The sequence below is a fragment of the Cherax quadricarinatus genome, chromosome 8 (genome assembly GCF_038502225.1).
Source record: "Cherax quadricarinatus isolate ZL_2023a chromosome 8, ASM3850222v1, whole genome shotgun sequence".
NCBI classification, from domain to species: Eukaryota; Metazoa; Arthropoda; class Malacostraca; order Decapoda; family Parastacidae; genus Cherax; species Cherax quadricarinatus.
Genome location: NC_091299.1, coordinates 17,397,676 through 17,417,847, shown reverse-complemented (window position 1 = coordinate 17,417,847; position 20,172 = coordinate 17,397,676). Strand labels below are relative to the sequence as shown.

Below are 20,172 nucleotides of genomic sequence, written 5' to 3'. Positions count from 1 at the left end.
TACGATAAAGCTCATGGTTCAGGGAGAGTGACCTAGTAGCGACCAGTGAAGAGGCGGGGCCAGGAGCTTGGACTCGACCCCTGCAACCTCAACTAGGTGAGAACTAGGTGAGTACACACCAGGAGCTTGGACTCGACCCCTGCAACCTCAACTAGGTGAGAACTAGGTGAGTACACACACACACACACACACACACACACACACACACACACACACACACACACAACCATGCTATCAAGAGCCACTGGAAAAATCAAGGGAGAAAATGACCACATACAGACAGGATCCAGAATCACAGAGGCTGAGGGAATGGGAGGAGGAAAGGGCAAAATCAGCGTTTATCCATGGGCTTCAGGAGAGAGAGGAAAGGCAGGAAGAAAGATAGGAGATTGAGAAAATCATCACGGAAATAAGTGAAGAGATGGACGAGATTGTAAATTTTCAGAGAATAGGGGGGTACTCGAAGGGGAGAAACCGACCGATCAAGCTGATTCTCAGGACGGAAACAGTGCGGAACAGGATCCTCCAAGAGAAACCACGGTTGAAATACTCAGAAGAGTACAAGAGGGTGTTCCTAGACAGAGACAGAACACAAACAGAATGACAGCAGCTGAGGGAGACAACAAAAAAGCGAAAGGAGCTAGGAAAGGAGACAAGGATGGAACCAGCAGAGGTCAGTCAGAGCAGAACAGAGCAGCAAGGGCAAGCACACACACAACTATTCTCAGAACCCCACAACCTATCACACCATCCCAACACGCACACAATCCATACCCACAGCTTCCACCCAACACCGAGCTATAGAATCCCACAGTATGCTACCAGGTCTCCCATCCTCACAGGCCCCCTAAACCACAGTGTTGGAAAGGAAACTGAAGGTATGGTACACAAATGCTGATGGAATAACAATTAAGTGGGAGGAGTGGCACGAAAGTGTCAAAGAGGCATCACCGGACATCATAGCTCTCACAGAAACCAAGCATACAGGTATGATAACAGATGCCATCTTTCCAACGGGATACCAGATCCTGAGGAAAGACAGAGGGAACAGGGGGGGTGGAGGAGTGGCATTGCTGATCAAAAACCGATGGAATTTTGATGAGCTGGAGAGAGAAGACAGCAGAGAAGAACGTGATTACATAGCGGGAACTCTTCACTCTGGAGGTCCCAAGGTGGTAATAGCAGTGATGTATAACCCACCACAGAACAGCAGGAGGCCAAGGCAAGAGTACGACGAGAGCAATAGAGCGATGGTTGACACACTGGCTGCAGTGGCCAGAAGAGCTCATGCATGCAGGGCAAAGCTCCTGATCATGGGTGACTTTAACCACAAGGAGATCGATTGGGAGAAATTGGAGCCGCATGGGGGCCAAGATACATGGAGGGCTAAGTGTCAGTGACACTAGTCTGTAGTTTAGTGCTTCATGCCTGTCTCCTCGTTTAAAAATTGGGACTACATTTGCTGTCTTCCATACCTCAGGTAATCTCCCAGTTTCGATAGATGTGTTGAATATTGTTGTTAGGGGCACACATAGCGCCTCTGCTCCCTCTCTCAGGACCCATGGAGAGATGTTATCCGGCCCCATCCCCTTAGAGTTATCTAGCGCTCTCAGAAGCCTCTTCACTTCTTCCTCGGTTGTGCGTACTGTATGTGTATGTGTGTGTTTGTGTGTGTGTGTGTGCGTGTGTGTGTGTGTGTGTGTGTGTGTGTGTGTGTGTGTGTGTGTGTGTGTGTGTGTGTGTGTGTGTGTGAGTGTGTGTGTGTGTGTGTGTGTGTATTCACAGACACTAATCTCAGGTCGAAGGAGATTCGAACCTACGCACCTTGGAACAAGGTACTACCACCGTACCAGACTGGTCCAATACCTTGGCGCCCAGCTAACGCTAGACGTTTTGGTTCAAGGCAGTGAGCTTTCAGGCAGGTGGCGGCTTTCATCAGCCGACGATAGATTTTTAGAATGTTTAGAATTCGCAGATCAGGTGAAATATTTACAAACACTGTTTCGCCTGTTCTGTGAATTCTCAACATATATATGAGGTAAAACACCTAGCTCTGCTGGGTGCTTGATTCTTCTAGGATTGCGTGGTACTGTGTGTTAGAGCATCATGTGATTTTCGCTTACCATTAGGCGGGCCAAAACGACATGGGTTCGAATCCTTGACTAGTCGCAGTGTTATATTATTAACTACTACTATTCTTTCTACTAACTACTTCTACTACTAACTACTACTACTACTACTACTAGTACTACTTTTACTGCTACTTCTACTGCTACCATTACTACTACTACTATTACTGCTGCTGTAAGCTGTGCTACTACTGCTACTATTGCTGCTGCTAACTGCTGCTGCTGCAACGCTGCTGCTATTGCTGCTGCTGCTGCTGCTTGCTGCTGTGCTGCTGCTGCTGCTGCTGCTGCTGCTGCTGCTGCTGCTGCTGCTGCTGCTGCGCTGCTGCTGCTGCTGCTGCTGCTGCTGCTGCTGCTGGCTGCTGGCTGCTGCTGCTGCTGCTGCTGCTGCTGCTGCTTGCTGCTGCTGCTGCTGCTGCTGCTGCTGCTGCTGCTGCTGCTGCTGGCTGCTGCCTGCTGCTGCTGTGCTGCTGCTGCTGCTGCTCGCTGCTGCTGCTGCTGCTGCTGCTGCTGCAGCTGCTGCTGCGGTGCTGGCTGCTGCTGCTGCTGCTCTGCTGCTGCTGCTGCTGCTGCTGCTGCTGCTACTGCTGCTGCTGCTGCTGCTGCTGCTGCTGCTGCTGCTGCTGCTGCTGCTGCTGCTGCTGCTGCTGCTGCTGCTGCTGCTCACACGGAGGGCCCGGGTTCGATTCCCGGCGGGTGGAAACATTTCGACACGTTTCCTTACACCTGTTGTCCTGTTCACCTAGCAGCAAATAGGTACCTGGGTGTTAGTCGACTGGTGTGAGTCGCATCCTGGGGGACAAGATTAAGGACCCCAATGGAAAAAGTTAGACAGTCCTCGATGACGCACTGACTTTCTTGGGTTATCCTGGGTGGCTAACCCCCCGGGGTTAAAAATCCGAACGAAATCTTATCTTATCTTATCTTACTACTTCTATTAACAACTACTACTAATAATAACTATCTATTACTACTAATAATAATAACTACTTATTACTACTACTACTATTACTTCTAACTACTACTAATTCCACTAACTACGACTACTACTACTACTACTACTACTACTACTACTACTACTACTACTACTACTACTACTACTACTACTAACTACTACCACTAACTACTACTACTACTACTACTACTACGACTATTACTACTACTACTACTACTAACTACTACTACTATTAACTACTACTTACTACTACTACTACTACTACTACTACTACTACTACTACTACGACTATTACTACTACTACTACTACTAACTACTACTACTACTACTATTACTGCTACTAATATTACTACTACTTCTACTAACTGCTACTACTACTACTTTTACTACTGAAACTACTACTACCACTATTATTACTACTACTACTAACTACGACGACTACTACTACCACTATTACTACTACTACTATTATTGTTCTGCAACTGCTGTTGCTGTTGCATCATCTGCCAGGGTCATTAACACTAGGACGGGGTCAATACAGTGAGTCAACAGAATGGCTCTTCCTCAGAGATGATATTTACAATCTTGTCTTAACAACATGTACAGGAGAAGAAAAATACTTTTACGTGGCATAAACCTGTCTTTCGTAACCAGAGTCGTGCACTTGACTGCGTGAAGAACACATACTAGCCAGTGTCGGCAATACGCTATGAAATCGCCTCCTCTGCGAACGTGTCTTGACTCTTACTCTAGTGTCTCAAACTCCCGAATACAGATTTTCTTTTGATGTTTACTGATGACACTTCTCCACTACGGCAGTATAATATAACTGTGGAGAGGGTGAGAGTTATACATCTTTATATATCCCTAGGGTGGGTGTTTTTTTGGTCAGGATACAGGAAAGTGTCTCTTGGCTTGAAGATGACCTTGACCAGGGGTCTCCAAACTTTTCACTACGAAGGCCACATCGTTTATTTTACACATTTTCACTGGTCAAAGATAAAAATCAGTGACCTGGCCTGAAAGATAGAGAAATGCCTTCTGAATACAACATACAGGATTATAAACTATTCCACACTGATAGTGTTAACAGGAAGGGTGGTGGAGTGGCGATGTATGTCAGAGATAACTTAAATTGTTGTCTTAGACATGATATAAGATTAGAAACATCGAACACAGAATCTGTTTGGCTACAGTTTCTCGAGGGTCGTGACAAATTGATTTTGAGTGTGATTTATAGGCCCCCAAAACCTTGATAAGGAGTGCGGTAGGCTGCTATGGGACGAAATTCATAAGGCGTCTAGATATGAAAATGTTGTGTTAATGGAAGATTTTAACTTTAGACAGATTGATTGGAACAATATGACAGGAAATCTCGAGTCTAGTGACTTTCTTGATACAGTTCAGGATTGCTTTCTAGAACAGTTTGTGAGAGAACCAACTAGAGGAAACAATCTGCTTGACTTGGTTCTTGCCAACAAAGAATCACTAATTAATAATCTTGAGGTTAATGATGAGCTTGGAGAAAGTGATCACAAATCACTTAGTTTCAATATATCATGGAATTACCCAGATAACTGCAATCAAATCTCTGTCCCAGATTTTCGCTTGGCCGATTTCATGGGACTGAAAAATTACCTGGGTGGGCTAAATTGGGATGTCCTGACTATGAGTCAGGTAGGTGATCTTGGTTGCCAATGTGACGTTTTTCAGAGCATAGTTCTAGCTGCCCAGTCAACTTTTGTTCCGAGTAGGGAAATTAGATCTAACAAGAATGATCCCAAATGGATGAACAATAGATTAAAACATCTCATTGGTCAAAAGAGGGGCATATATAGGCGTATCAAAAGAGGGGATGGGCAATTAAGAAATCAATATATTCAATTAAAGAGAGAAATAAAAAAAAAGTTATAAGAAAAGCAAAAAGGGATTATGAGGCTAAGGTCGCGAGGGATTCAAAGACTAACCCAAAAGGGTTCTTTCAGGTATACAGAAGTAAGATTGGCCCACTTAAGAGTAACTCTGGTCAGATCACTGACAGTGATAAGGATATGTGTGAAAGTCTCAATACCTGCTTCTTCTCAGTTTTTACCCAGGAAAATGCTAGTGAAATTCCTGAAATAAGAGATTATATAGAACAGGACGATAATAAATTATGCACGATTGCAGTAACTAGTGACATGGTTCTCAGACAAATAGAGAAATTAGAACCTAACAAATCCCCAGGCCCTGATGAACTGTTTGCAAGGGTGTTAAAGGAATGTAAAGAGGAACTTAGCATACCTTTGGCTAATCTTTTCAACATATCACTACAAACTGGCATAGTGCCTGATAAGTGGAAAATGGCAAATGTAATACCTATTTACAAGGCAGGTGACAGGTCCTTGGCTTCGACTATAGACCAATAAGCCTTACCTCCATAGTGGGAAAATTTATGGAATCAATAATTGCCGAAGCAATTCGTAGCCATCTTGATAGACATAAATTGATTAATGAATCTCAACATGGTTTTACAAAGGGGCGTTCCTGTCTTACGGATTTACTAACTTTTTTCACTAAGGTGTTTGAGGAGGTAGATCATGGTAATGAATATGATATTGTGTATATGGACTTCAGTAAGGTTTTCGATAGAGTTTCACATCAGAGGCTATTGAGGAAACTTGAGGCACACGGAATAGGAGGAGAAATTTTTTTCCTGGGTAGAGGCATGGCTGACAAATAGGCAGCAGAAAGTTTGCATAAATGGGGAAAAATCAGAATGGGGGCACGTCAGAAGCGGTGTTCCGCAGGGGTCAGTGTTGGGCCCTTTGTTGTTCACAAATTACATAAATGACATAGATGAGGGAATGAATAGCGACATAAGCAAATTTGCTGATGACACCAAAATAGGCCGTTCAATTCACTCTAATGAGGACCATAGAGTACTTCAAGATCATTTGAATAGACTGATGCAATGGTCGGAGAAGTGGCAGATGCAGTTTAATATAGACAAATGCAAAGTTCTAAATGTTGGACAGGTAAATAACCATGCAACATATAAACTAAATAATGTAGATCTTAATACTACTGATTGCAAAAAGGATTTAGGAGTTCTGGTTAGCAGTAATCTGAAACCAAGACAACAGTGCATTAGTGTTCACAATAAAGCTAACAGAATCCTTGGCTTCATATCTAGAAGTATAAATAACAGAAGTCCTCAGGTTGTTCTTCAACTCTAAATATCCTTGGTTAGGCCTCATTTGGATTATGCTGCGCAGTTCTGGTCGCGGTATTACAGAATGGATATAAATGCTCTGGAAAACGTACAGAGGAGGATGACAAAGATGATCCCATGTATCAAGAATCTTCCCTATGAGGATAGACTGAGGTCCCTGAATTTGCACTCTCTCCTAAGGCGTAGAATTAGGGGGGATATGATCGAGGTGTATAAATGGAAAACAGGAATAAATAAAGGGGATGTAAATAGCGTGCTGAAAATTTCCAGCCAAGACAGGACTCGCAGCAATGGTTTCAAGTTGGAAAAGTTCAGATTCAGGAAGGATATAGGAAAGCACTGGTTTGGTAATAGAGTTGTGGGTGAGTGGAACAAACTCCCGAGTACAGTTATTAAGGCTAAAACGTTGTGTAGCTTTAAAAATAGGTTAGATAAATACATGAGTGGGTGTGGGTGGGTTTGAGTTGGACCTGACTAACTTGTGCTACTAGGTCTGATGCCGTGCTCCTTCCTTAAGTGGAAGTGACCTGATTAGGTGGGTCACTGGGCTAATTCGGGGGGGGACACATGGGCCTGCTTCGCATGGGTCAGTAGGCCTACTGCAGTGTTCCTTCTTTCTTATGTTCTTATGCTCTTAAGATTAATTTAAACAAGATTAATGGGAATGATGGAGCTAGTTTTTTTAATTTAAAAAGGTTGCTGAACCGAGGTTTCAAGTTCGAGGAGCCGGTTATCAGGAGGAACTTCAAATGTTCATCAGATAATTTGTGAGATATTTGGACCTGATATACTTCATTTCTGAAAATGTTTGTTCACAAAGGCAAGTTGCATCAGAAACTGAGACGAATCCACAAGCAAATTGCTTCAAATTTGAAAACTGTTCAGGTTGAAAAGATTTATAAAACTAAATCAGGTTTCCTTCGTTATACTTTTCTGCATGTCTGCAAGACTTGCCAGTTTCCAAAATCAGTCAGTGTTTGATAAAAGTCTTTTGGTTCGGGTCGATTCTTCTCTGTGAGAAATGAATCAGTTTCCTGTCTGAGCTGAAAGAACCGTCATAGAACCTTTCCACAACTATGCCATCCAACTCCTGTACATTAAGGCAAGTCAACGAACTCAGAATCAGCTTCTTTCAGAAATCACGAAACTGGAGATGGTTAAGCCCGTGAGATCGCATGAAATTCATTGCTAAAACAACAGGTTTCATAACGTAAGACATATCCACATATTTTCTGCACAATGCTTGCTGATGGATAACGTAGTGCAGATATATGGCCTTGGGTAATCCACCATCCTCGCAAGCTTTTGTGATTTCTCCAACTAAACCTTTCTTCACCCCTGACATGTTTTTTCCTCCATCATTTATCATGTATTGTAGTATATTCCACTCCAGGTTATATTCCAATACAGTTTTTTTTTTTTTTGCAATTCTTTGGAGATGTCTTCTCCGGTTCCTGTCTTGTGCATGCTGTGCACTGATGCTAATTCTTGTGTGACATTAAATTCATTGTCAACGCCACGGATGAATACTAGGAGTTGTGATTTGTAATTCATATTATTCGATTCATCATGTGCGAGAGAATACAACTGAAAATCTCGTGTTTTGTTTGTAATATGATGAAATATATTGCTTCCTGTATCCTCAGTTCTACGAGCAACAGTATTTGACGCACGACTGAGGATTTTGAGCAGATTTTCTGGGCGTAACTCTCCCACTGCTTCCATCATACGCTCTTTGATCAAATCTTCACCGGTAAATGTGTTTCCTCTTTTAGCCAACACATAAGCTGCTTTGTAACTGGCTCTGGTTACGGCTTCATTTTCAGCTCTCTTCTGCTTAAAAAACCTTGTTGGGAAAGCATCCTGAGTTGCACAGATACAAATTTATTTTCGAGCGCTGTGTTCCTGAGCACTGGGAATAATTTGGTTTATGTTTGGTCTCATAGTACCGACGTACATTGTACTCCTTCAAAACTGCAACAGTTTCATGGAATACGACATACAAGGTTCTATCACCTGTACCATCGTTTTGGACAGCTTTCCCTCTCATATACCATCATTTTGGACAGGTTTCCCTGTCACATACCATCGTTTTGGACAGGTTTCTCTGTCATATACCATCATTTTGGACAGGTTTCCCTCTCATATACTTGAACAAAGAAGTACTTTACGCCTTATTCTTCACTAGATAGACTCACTCTGCACTGTTCCTTTCCTTTTTCCTTCCATAACTGAAGCGTTTATCTGAAAAAATGAAAAGATTAGAACTAAAATTTGAACAAATTGTGGCATTTGAATTGTTATTAGCAAAAAAATCTTTAACTTTAAATGACTGAAAATGTGGGTTTATTAGTTCTACTATTTATAAATATTTCTAGTTGTTGCAGGCTGTATAAAATTTTGTGGCGGGCCACATGTGGCCCGCGGGCCGCAGTTTGGAGACACCTGACCTAAAGGAAGATCCGCTCGGTGATAAAGCAGCCTGGGTGACATGGTAAATATGCAGTGATCTGAAAATTTTATTCGTGCTATGTTTCGCTCGCAAGGAGCTTTATAAAGCCTCGAGTGGTTTTAATCAAATAATATTGCAACTACCCGGGGATCAAACCCCGATATTTTAGCAAGCTTTCCAAGAAGTCCGCCAAAATTCCGAGATGCCTGAGTCCACTTGGCCATCAGTGCTTTAGACATCAGGTGTCCAGTACCGCTAGTATTGTTATTTGCTTAAAACTGGTATTCCAAACGGAAGTAGAATTAGGTTAGACCTATAGTATTTACGGCCACGTGACATATTTAGTAGTACTTGGCACCTGATATTTGAAGCATTGATGGCCAAGTGGACTAAGGCTAGTCACGGTATTGTTATGACTAGCCGGGGATCGAACCCGAGATATTTAATCAGCTTTCCAGGACACTAGGTAAATTTCTCGACGCCTTAGTCCACTAGGCCACCATGCTACAAACGTCGGAAATCCAACAAGCACACTGGGCATGCCACTCCTGTCTCGAGCATATTTGTGGCTGTGGAAGCTACAGGAACTAATTTCGTTCTACTCCCGTCTAGGATACCAGTCTCACGATGCATTAATGTATATACTGCTTTAAGTGGTCGTTAAACCGTCTTGTGGTGTAAGGTTGCTTCTATAAAGATTCCTCTGCAGTCAATGTTTTACTCATCACATTGTCGGAGTTTCGCCCTTCCTCTGTAAACAAATATTCATCTTGAATTGTGCGAACTACACGCACTGAATTACCCCTTCACGATAAAGTTGATGAACTAGCCCAAGAAAGTGCACTGAAGGAAAATGTAGTTCGTCAACTTTGGTATGTGTCTTGCATTACGAATAATATTAGGAGAGAAGTAAATAACGAATGTCGCAGGAATGTAGTCAGAAGCCTTAGTAGATCTATAATTCACTGTGATGACATGAACCTAGATAAGCATGTTTACAGAGCAACTCGCAATGTAAACGAACTGACTAATGTTGTAGTAGCCAGGCTTAGGCTTGGTTACAATTTCTTCTGGCAGTTTGGCAGACAAAGAGATGATCGGACTAAATGTGATCAACTTTATGGTCACCCTAGAACACCGTGTGCCTGATTATCCACTTATTCAGGAATATGAATACTAATTACCCGAAACATGTCAAGGTGTCTTGTTAATGAAATTACGATGCGAGATACATTAAGCAAATATCCCAAATTTGCTTGCATCAGATAAGACAATTGTAGATATAAATCCAGACGTACTCCTGTTAACTCTTTTGGGGCCTAGTTCCTAGGCCTTGTTTGCCTCTATATGTACATACTCTTGCGCTTCCGTCCACAGGATGGCTATGGCGTGGATAACAAACTAGCTGTTTCGGCAGCGAACTGTAAATCTAATCTTAGCTTAGCCGTTTAGGTGACATTAATTTTGATCTAAAACCTACAGAAATATTCAATATTATATAGAATAATAGAAATATTTGTATTTTCTTGGAGTGCTATGGTACACTATGGTGCACTGTGTTCTTTCATTAAGATCAGTCTTTTGGTTTCTGTAGAATTAACGGGAAATCAACTCCCTTGATAACTAGTCTTCACGACGCGCCGTGGCTGGACAATAACATGAGAACGCTTCTACGGCTTGGCTTCAATTTTTGAGGCCAGATGTATCGTAGTAAGAGGGAAGTTTACTCTGTTACTGTGCCATTTTGGCATTATTTTATCATGCAAAATTTTAAAGTGCTGTTTTTTATGCAGTAAACTGAGACTGTTTAGTCTGATTGGTTTCAAATTGTTAATCTACAGCTCCTAGGCTTCTTGGTGTAGTTGAATTATAGCTCCTTTTATAACTCTCGTTATAACTCCTGTCGAAGGGGATAGGCTACAGCTCCTTTGTCTATACATGATCTCCATGGGTTGAGGTAGAGAAGGCTCAGCTGTGTGATACGAAGGATACATCTTTGGTATCGCGGAAACTGAAAGAAGTAGATTGACCATCATGCAGTCAATAGGCTTGAAATCTAATTTGTCAACCAACCAATATACATAAGGATATAACGAGATGTGTATATATACACTGAGAGTTCACTTAAATTTCTTTATTCCCTTGTTAGTGATTGAAGAATGGCTGGTGGTGAACAGTTATATACATTCTTAATGACCCTCGTGTTAGTCGATAGTCTTTAAACCCAGTTAAATCCGTGTATACACACAGATGTGTATATCTCAGTATATATGCACTATGAACAATTAATATTTATGACTGATATACAAGACATCGTTGTCTGCGCAACAGTTGTCATGGTGATCAAGAATAATTTACCCAGAATATAAATAACGACTATTTTTATGAATTCTTATTAAAAGTAAAAAATAATTAAATGGCCTTTAAATATATGTAAGTACTCGTTTAATAAATATAAATAATTTACTGTTTTGGAATAATTTTAATGTAATTGTTTAGTTTCGTGTATGATTTAAATTAAAACAAAAGTATATTAAAAATAATAAATTTTTAAGCAATCATAATTATTATTAGCCATTTAATTTTGAATAACAAATTTTAATTAAATGAAATTATCATCGTTAAATGGTTAACAGATTTTGAAGCTTATCGGTCATCGAGATTGTATATAATAAATTTAGAACTGGTCAAAAATACTTTAATTCTTAAAATATGAGTCAATGTTAATTGTCTAAGCAATACTATATACACTCAGAGTTTACTTTAATCCTTATTTTAGGTATTAAAGTCAATTGAGCAAACGAGAGTTATTAAAAAAACCCAACCAGTCTGATAATGGATGGAAAAGCACTCAATGTATATAACGAATTTCCTGGATCAAGAGCCCTTCGGCAGCATCTGGGCAGTTCTCTTGAAATTTTATGAGATTAAAACTATTATTCGTGCATAGGGCAAGGAGGAATAACATCTTGTAGGAGTGAGGAAGAACCAGTTGTGAGTGTGGGGGAGGTGCGTGAGGCTGTGGGTAGAATCAATGGGGGTAAGGCAGCTGGGATTGATGGGGTGAAGATAGAAATGTTAAAAGCAGGTGGGGATATAGTTTTGTAGTGGTTGGTGCTTTTATTTAATAAATGTATGGAAGAGGGTAAGGTACCTTGGGATTGGCAGAGAGCATGCATAGTTCCTTTGTATAAAGGCAAAGTGGACAAAAGAGAGTGTTGAGTATACCTGGTAAAGTGTATGGTAGAGTTGTTATTGAAAGAATTAAGAGTAATGCAGAGTAGGATAGCAGATGAACAAGGAGGATTTAGGAAAGGTAGGGGGTGTGTGGACCAGGTGTTTACAATGAAAAATATATGGTGAACAGTATATAGATAAGGGTAAAGAGGTTTTTGTGGCATTTATGGATTTGGAAAATACGTATGACAGGGTGGATAGGGGGGCAATGTGGTAGATGTTGCAAATATATGGAATAGGAGGTAGGTTACTAAATGCAGTAAAAGTTTTTCTGAGGATAGTGAGATAGTGAGGATAGTGAGAGGGAGATTATTTCCCAGTAAAAGTAGGCCTTAGACAAGGATGTGTGATGTCACCATAGTTGTTCAATATATTTATAGATGGGGTTGTAAGAGAAGTGAATGCTGGGGTGTTGGCAAGAGGTGTGGGGTTAAAAGATAAAGAATCTAACACAAAGTGGGAGTTGTCACAGTTGCTCTTTGCTGATGACACTGTGCTTTTGGGAGATTCTGCAGAGGAGTTGAAAAAGTTGGTGGATGAGCTTGGTAAGGTAAAAGAAAAAAAAGAAAAGTGAATATAGGAAAGAGTAAGGTGATGAGGATAATAAAAAAAATAGGTAAAGAAAGACTGGATATCAGATTGGAGGGAGAGAGTATGGAGGGGGTGAATGTATTCGAAGTGGATGTGTCAGCAGATGGGTCTATGAAGGATGAGGTGAATCATAGAATTGATGAGGGAAAAAAGGTGAGTGGTGCACTGAGGTGTCTGTGGAGACGAAGAACTTTGTCCTTGGAAGCAAAGAGGGGAATTTATGAGAGTATAGTTATACCAACGCTCTTTTATGAGTGTGAAGCATGGGTGGTAAATATTGCAACAAGGAGAAGGCTGGAGGCAGTGGAGATGTCGTGATTGACGGCAATGTGTGGTGTGAATATAATGTAGGGAATTCGTAGTTTGAAAATTAGGAGGAGGTGAGGGATTACTAAAACTATTAACGAGAGGGCTGAGGAGGGTGTTGTTTGGGTGGTTCGGACATATAGAGAGGGTAGAACAAAACAGAATGACTTCGAGAGTGTATAAATCTGTAGTGGATGGAAGGCGGGGTAGGGGCAGGCTTAAGAAAAATTGGAGGGAGGGGGTAAAGAAGATCTTGTGTGCGAGGGGCTTGGACTTCCAGCAAGCATGCGTGCGCTTGTTTGATAGGAATGAATGGAGATAAATGGTTTTCAGAACTTAACGTGTTGTTGGAGTGTGAACAAGGTAACGTTTATGAAGGGATTCAGGGAAACCGGCAGGCCGGACTTGAGTCCTGGAGATGGGAAGTACAGTGCCTGCACTCTGAAGGAGGGGTGTTAATGTTGCAGTTTTATAACTGTATTGTAAGCGCGCCTCTGGCAAGACAGTGATGGAGTGAATGATGATGAAAGCTTTTATTTTTCGGGCCACCCTGCCTTGGTGGGAGACGGCCGATGTGTTAATAAATATATAAATAAATAAATTTATATACATATATATATATATATATATATATATATATATATATATATATATATATATATATATATATATATATATATATATATGTGTGTGTGTGTGTGTGTGTGTGTGTGTGTGTGTGTGTGTGTGTGTGTGTATGTGTGTGTGTGTGTGTGTGTGTGTGTGTGTGTGTGTGTGTGTGTGTGTGTGTGTGTGTGTGTGTGTGTGTATGTGTGTGCCACGCCACACATAGCAACATTGGGGTTATTTACAAGAATCTGAAATATTTCCAGCCATCATTCCTAATGATGCGAGTAATTTTGAATAAATGGTTTAGAAACCCGACAAATTGATAGATGAGATACTTGAACAACACTTGGGCAATCTTTATTGTGGAAACGTTTCGCCAGCCAATGGTTTCTTCAGTCCAACACAGAAAAACTGTGGGAGATAAGGAGTGGGAGATAATCAGTCCCTCAGCCTGGAGTCAACTCCAGGCTGAGGGATGTGGTTGATATCCAGGTATGAACTGGAAGTGCCATGTCCATAGTTTCTCTGAATAACTCCGTCCCTCATAGTCTAGCTCTAGTCCCCTCAAGCTGGCTTCATACCCACCGGGTTAAAGAACAAAATGGCACAATCCTGTGACTGGAACAACACACAAATAACCCGTACATAGGAGAACAAAACTTATGCCTACGTTTCGGTTCTACTTAGACCATTAACCAGCTACACGTATGGTCCAAGACGGGCCGAAACGTCATTAAAAGTTTCATTCTTCTATGTGTGGGTTTTCTGTGTACCCATCAGGTGAGCAATATCCCTCTCAGGATAGCTCTGTGAGTCTCAGGATAATTCTGTGACTCTCAGGATAACTTTGAGACTCTCAGGATAATTCTGTGGCTCTCAGGATAACTCTTTCCGGCTAAACCTAGCTATAATCCTCTCAGGATAGCTGTAATCTTTTCAGGAGAGCTGTAATCCTCTCAGGATAGCTGTAATTCTCTCAGCATAGCTGTAATCCTCTCATGATAGCTGTAATCCTCTCAGGATAACTATAATTCTCTCAGGATATCTATAATCCAGCCAGGATAGACTCTCAGGAAAGCGCTAACCCTCTCAGAATATCTTCATTGTAAGTTGGTATTTCGTCTGACACACGATTAGCGCACACATGATCGAGCCTTCACCAGCTCTTTAGTTGAATAAACCACATAGGTTTAGCGTTTCACATAAAATAATAAAAAGAAACATTTGCTAGCACCTTGTATGACTATTAGTGTCCACTACCAATTGGAAAAAACAGAGGACTTATGCGGAGTGTCTAGCAGAAATTTCTTGTGATCACGGGAATTATAACCCTTTTTTTTATATTTTCTATGCTTTTTTATTGCCTGTTGATTTATAATTTTTCTAGGTTTAATAGCTTTTCATTGAATTATTCAATTTTAAGTATCTATATGATAATGTGTTTTGGGAGGAAGTGGATACGTAAGGGTGGACACAAAACCAAGAAACATGGTATATTTTAATAAATGATTATTAATAATTATTTGTTAATTATTAATAATTAGTTGAATAATTAGGGGACGACCGTCTCCTAAAAGGCCCCACAGAGAGGAGGGCGACATAAACAATTCTACTTATAATTTATTTGAGCATAATCTTGAGCGGAAACCAGCAGCGGCAGACTTCGCTGCTGTCACAGTTGAGATATTAACTTTAAAAACATAACTTATCAACGTCTCAATTGTATTCTCATACTGACGCGTGTGCAAGTCACTAAAGCAATGGTTTGTGCTCTCTTGTAGGGACACAACTTGAGACGTGGAACAACACGTCATACTGACTGACACGTGTCCAGGATGAGAGACATACATCCCGGCTCTATATTTCCCCGTCGTCGTGTTAAAGGAACATCTTTACGCCTGCGTCTCCATTATAAAAAATAGTAAAAAATTCTAATTTTACACTACAACGAGATACATGGATCATACAGACATTAAATACACAACAGATAATTATACAAACATATCACAGATAAGCCGCCGGATCTTACGTACGACTCGGCAAACTGTCTTTGGTGGGACTTCCTGCTCTGGAGGCGAGTGGGGCCAACTTCTGCAATCTGATATTTCTCCTATTGGCTTTCACACCAACATTTAAACTGAGGCTGCTGTTTGTCTCTTGCTTTCCTGGCCCCCAGTGCCGTCCAGCTTGCTCCTTCACTGGTCTTGTGTACTGGTGTGCTGATGGACGGGGTCAGGAGTCACATATATAGGAACTGTCAGGGGCAGCAAAACCCAAGAGCATTTGAGCCGTAGGGAGGAAGAAATCTCAGAGTCCTGCTGCTCTGAACTCGTGCGACTGCATGTCGATGTTACCAATCTTCGACACTTCACGAGGAATGAACGACAGCTGAAAGGAAGATATAATATATTAATAACCTTAAAAAGACATATCTATATATGGATATTAATAATAAAAAAGAATTTTATAAGCTTAAAACCTTATATTCCAAATTTAATTTTGATTTGTATATAATTATAATTTTAGGAAGGCGTACTTCTAGTATTCTTATCTTGATGTTCTGTTCTTACCTTGAATGCCTTTGGGGTATAAGTAGTGCCAAGGATTCCTTCCATGCTAGGCAGGGGCTCATTCTCTGGTGTCGCCAAATTAAAGACATGAAGAATGGAGGTGAAGAATAAGAACAGCTCACTTCGAGCGAGGACATTACCGAGGCACATGCGTCGTCCAACGCCAAAAGGAATAAACTGCTCTGGCTTCTTAACTCGGCCCTCTGCGTCAATGAACCTAGTTGGGTCGAATCTTTGTGGATCCTCCCACAATTGGGAATCCATGTGGCACGCATACAGGAGTGGGATCACAGTAGCTCCTTTGGGAATGGTGTACCCTCCTAGAGTGGTATCCCTAGTGGTAGCGTGAAAGGTTCCCAAGGGCACGACGGTAGAGCGGCGCAGGACCTCGCAAAGGGTGGCCTCGGTATAGGGCAGATGCTGCTGGTCGTCCAGACAAGGCATGCGAGAACGTCCTACCACAGCGTCCAGCTCCTCCTGAACCCTGTGCATCACCTTTGGGTGACGCAGAAGGTAAACCAATGACCACAGCAAACACGTCTTCACGGTCTCCTCGCCAGCGCTGAATATATCAGTCATCACTTGCACAAGCTGTCGATCTGAACAAAGAAAACAATGATGCATTAGCAACAGATTATTCGTTAAGACCAATAATGTGTAATGAGAAAAATCATTGGGAATTTATCAGAATCAGATTCATTTAAAACATACGAGTGGTAATAAGAAAGAGAAATTAGATATCTCACTGCTTATTACGACTCAGAAAATCTAAAGAAACTACTAGTAAATATTTAATATTTTATAATGAAGAAGGAGTCTTGTGACATATGAGAATCTCTAACAAACATTCCGTGATGTGCTTCAGAGACTAACTTACCGAAGTCTTTTCCTTCGAAGAGAACTCGTCCCTCCTCCTTGGCTCGGTGTTCCTCAAGGAGGTAGCAGTCGAGGATGTCACCTGTATGGCTGGGGTCAAAGGTTTCCCTCCGCTCCTTGATGATTTCACGGATCATCTCTCCGGACTCATCTCGGCTCTGGATCAATTTTTGGAAGTTCTCGCTGACTGAGGGAATGTATTTGGAGACTGGAATGTAGCTGGTGATATCACACTTTAGGAATAACTTGAAACCCTCGTCATGGAGCTCCATGAAGCGAAGGAAGTTGGGGTTGTTGAGGCGGAACCGAACTGACATGAGGAGGGAACACATGACGTTGGTGGACGCGTTACACAGCAGCTCTCCCACCTCTAAAGCCTTGCCCTTACCAGTCGCCAGGCACTGTAGGAAGCACTCTACCTCACTCTGCATAAAGAGAAAAAAATCCTCATTAAATAAAAGGTCAACGAACTCCTTATGTTATTTCAATTTAAATTATGAAGGTGTATATTTCGTGAGAGTCCGATAATAAAAGAACCTTAAATGTCAAAGTCGTCGAGCAAGTGAGGAGTGTGTATGACTCACCATAATACGGACTTCCATCTGCTCGCGGCCTGGTCCTGTAGTCTTCATGCCAAGGGCTCGAAGACGCTCGTGTAAGAACCGTCTCTGATTCCGCCATGTTATGCCAGAGGTGTTGACCAGACCTGCAGATACACAGATAGTGTTATTCATTATTCCTGGTGTGATAAACGTTCTTGACTATGTTACTTCATAAAAAGGTGTGTGTGTGTGTGTGTGTGTGTGTGTGTGTGTGTGTGTGTGTGTGTGTGTGTGTGTGCGCGTGTGTGTATGTGTGTGTGTGTGTATGCGTGTGTGTATGTGTTCGAATAAGCAGAAATTATGTTTGATAATAAAGTGCAACATTCATCTAACCCTAGAGTTCAAGTTTATCAAGTATAATGTTGTTTAACCGGCTTTTAAATTGTTCGAACGTACCACAGACCTCGACTTTGGCCTATTGCTTTTCAAGGTTCGACAGTAACAAAGCTATTTCCTTTCTGAAGCTGTCTCTGGTAGAGATACGCAAATTGTATTTTATATTTTGAACTTTCCTTCACTATGATTTTGTTAAAATAATTTCTTTTTGCATTTGAGCAAGGAATCGGAGGTGAAGGTCACTCTCACTTTTAAGTGAAGGAAACGGTGCCTACACGCTTGGCACTTTCACCAGCACCTGTCAGGACGCAACACGACCTTCCTCTTGTTTATATCAAGGAAGACGTCTCCTAGTGTCAGTGGTGCTATAATTATAATCTTTCTAAAGGACGGGGACAGCTTGGAATAACTCCTTTCTGAGGAAGGTTGTTTGGAGCAGGTCACACCAACGTGAGGCTGACAGCTTGAAGACTCCATTGCGTCATCACCTTGCCTCTCCTCTACACCACACTAACATCCACAGTATGTTTATTCAATGAATCTGTCAGCACTAATAATAATAAACCGATTCGTCTTTATACTGCCTGATATATATTTATCCCCAGCATGAAGTCTTACCCATAATTATGCCTTGCATTGTAATGCAGAATATTTAAAACTGAAGGTGACTGGCTGGTGTATGACCCAGAAACATGAGCAAACTGTGCAGGACAACTTATAGTGAATTTTGACACTCAAATGAATTGAGTTTCCGAATTCCTTAATGCAGAGATATAAATTCAAATATACCGAAAGCGGTGGACGAGCGTTACGTATAACTACTGAATTAGAGTAAAAAATTCAATAAGCAAAAACTGAAGGGTTGGTGAGTTGCACATATACTTCTCATATAATGAGGGTGATGCACACAAGAGAAGCCTTGGTGAAAATACCAGCTTGCTGCTTACCATAACCGTCGAACATGTCGTAGAGGGCACTGGAGGGACGAGCGTGAAACTCTTCTCTCCTAAAGGCGTCACGAATGATCTTGGGATCAGTGAGGATGACCAGCATCTTGTTACCGAAGCTGAGGCGGTAGATGGAGCCGAACCTTGTGGCCAAGTTCATGAGGGAAATGTGAATATCCTTAGTGAGGAAAGGAAGGTAGCCTAGGATAGGGACCCCCCAAGGGCCAGGGGGCAGCGGGCGTACGCGAGAGCCCAGGTAACAGCGGGTGGCCAACATCACTGTTACAAAGACCAGCACGTGGCAGAGGTACTGCCGGACCGCGACCTCCACCACCTCGTACAAACTCCTCAATATGTATGCACCTATCATCTTGGACTTGATGACACTGCCCAGGATGGGGCAGCGACCACTCTATATACTCAGCCTCGGGTAGCGAGGCGGAGCCTGACCCCCAGGAGGGCGGAGCCTCGACAGCCTACACAGGAAGCCCAGGTCTCCAAGCGGTCGTCCATCACCACAGTGTCCGCCATTATTTTCCCTACCTCGTCTGAGGCCACCTGTGTCATCCTCAGGTTACAACTCTTTAAGGAAGGTGCTTTGAAGCCAGTGAGGGGGCTCTTGATTCAAGGAAGTGGACGTATCCTTCGCTTCCATGGATCGAAGCTCATTGCCTTCCACTCCCCTAGAGATATATGACCCCAGTTTAATAATAATAATAATGATATAAAAAATAATAATTAATAATAATAATAATAATAATAATAATAATAGTTACAAAATATATTATGTTACTTTATGAGTTTCAACCATACTAAAGACCTCGCTGCCTCAGGTAGACAAACAGGTCACTGACCCAACATACACTCGGGCACGGTAGATTCCTCATATACCAGCGAGTAACCTAACTGGTTCACTTCCGCATATAAGGTGTATAACACAACATTACGGAACACCAGATTCCATGTGAACACCTATGATCAAGGTGCTCCTCCAGTTATTGTTCAGTGTTAATGAAGGCTCACTCTTAGCATGAGTGAACGAGTGAGTTGTGAGAGGTCGAGGCATGGGCGGGGCGGGGCGAAGGGCGGAGCCTAAGTACCGCGGGGCGGGCAGCGGGCAGGGCCAGGCTCAGTTGTCCTTCCAGCCTCCTGTTGTGCCTACTGTGTCTACTGCTGAGGAGCTTGCCGTGCCCGCTGCTCCTGCCGTGCCCACCAAGCCTTTTGCCGTGCCTACTGCTGGTCTTGCCGTACCTCACAAGATTCTTGCCATGCCCACTGCTCCTGCCTGTCTGCTCTCGTGCCCTTTACTCCTGCTGGATCTTCTGCTCCTGCTAGTCTCATGCCACGT

General features: G+C 42.1%; 1 protein-coding gene across 1 annotated transcript; it reads right to left on the bottom strand.

Moving 5' to 3' along the window:
• Positions 1-14,978: 14,978 nt before the first annotated feature.
• Cyp18a1 (Cytochrome P450 18a1) lies at positions 14,979-19,504 on the bottom strand. The gene is made up of 5 exons (XM_053771918.2): positions 18,825-19,504; positions 17,524-17,645; positions 16,941-17,364; positions 16,064-16,662; positions 14,979-15,881 (listed from the first exon to the last, which is right to left on the bottom strand). Exons 1-5 carry the CDS (start codon positions 19,192-19,194, stop codon positions 15,801-15,803), a joined length of 1,596 nt encoding a protein of 531 aa, XP_053627893.1. The 5' UTR covers positions 19,195-19,504; the 3' UTR covers positions 14,979-15,800.
• Between the last annotated feature and the right edge of the window lie 668 nt (positions 19,505-20,172).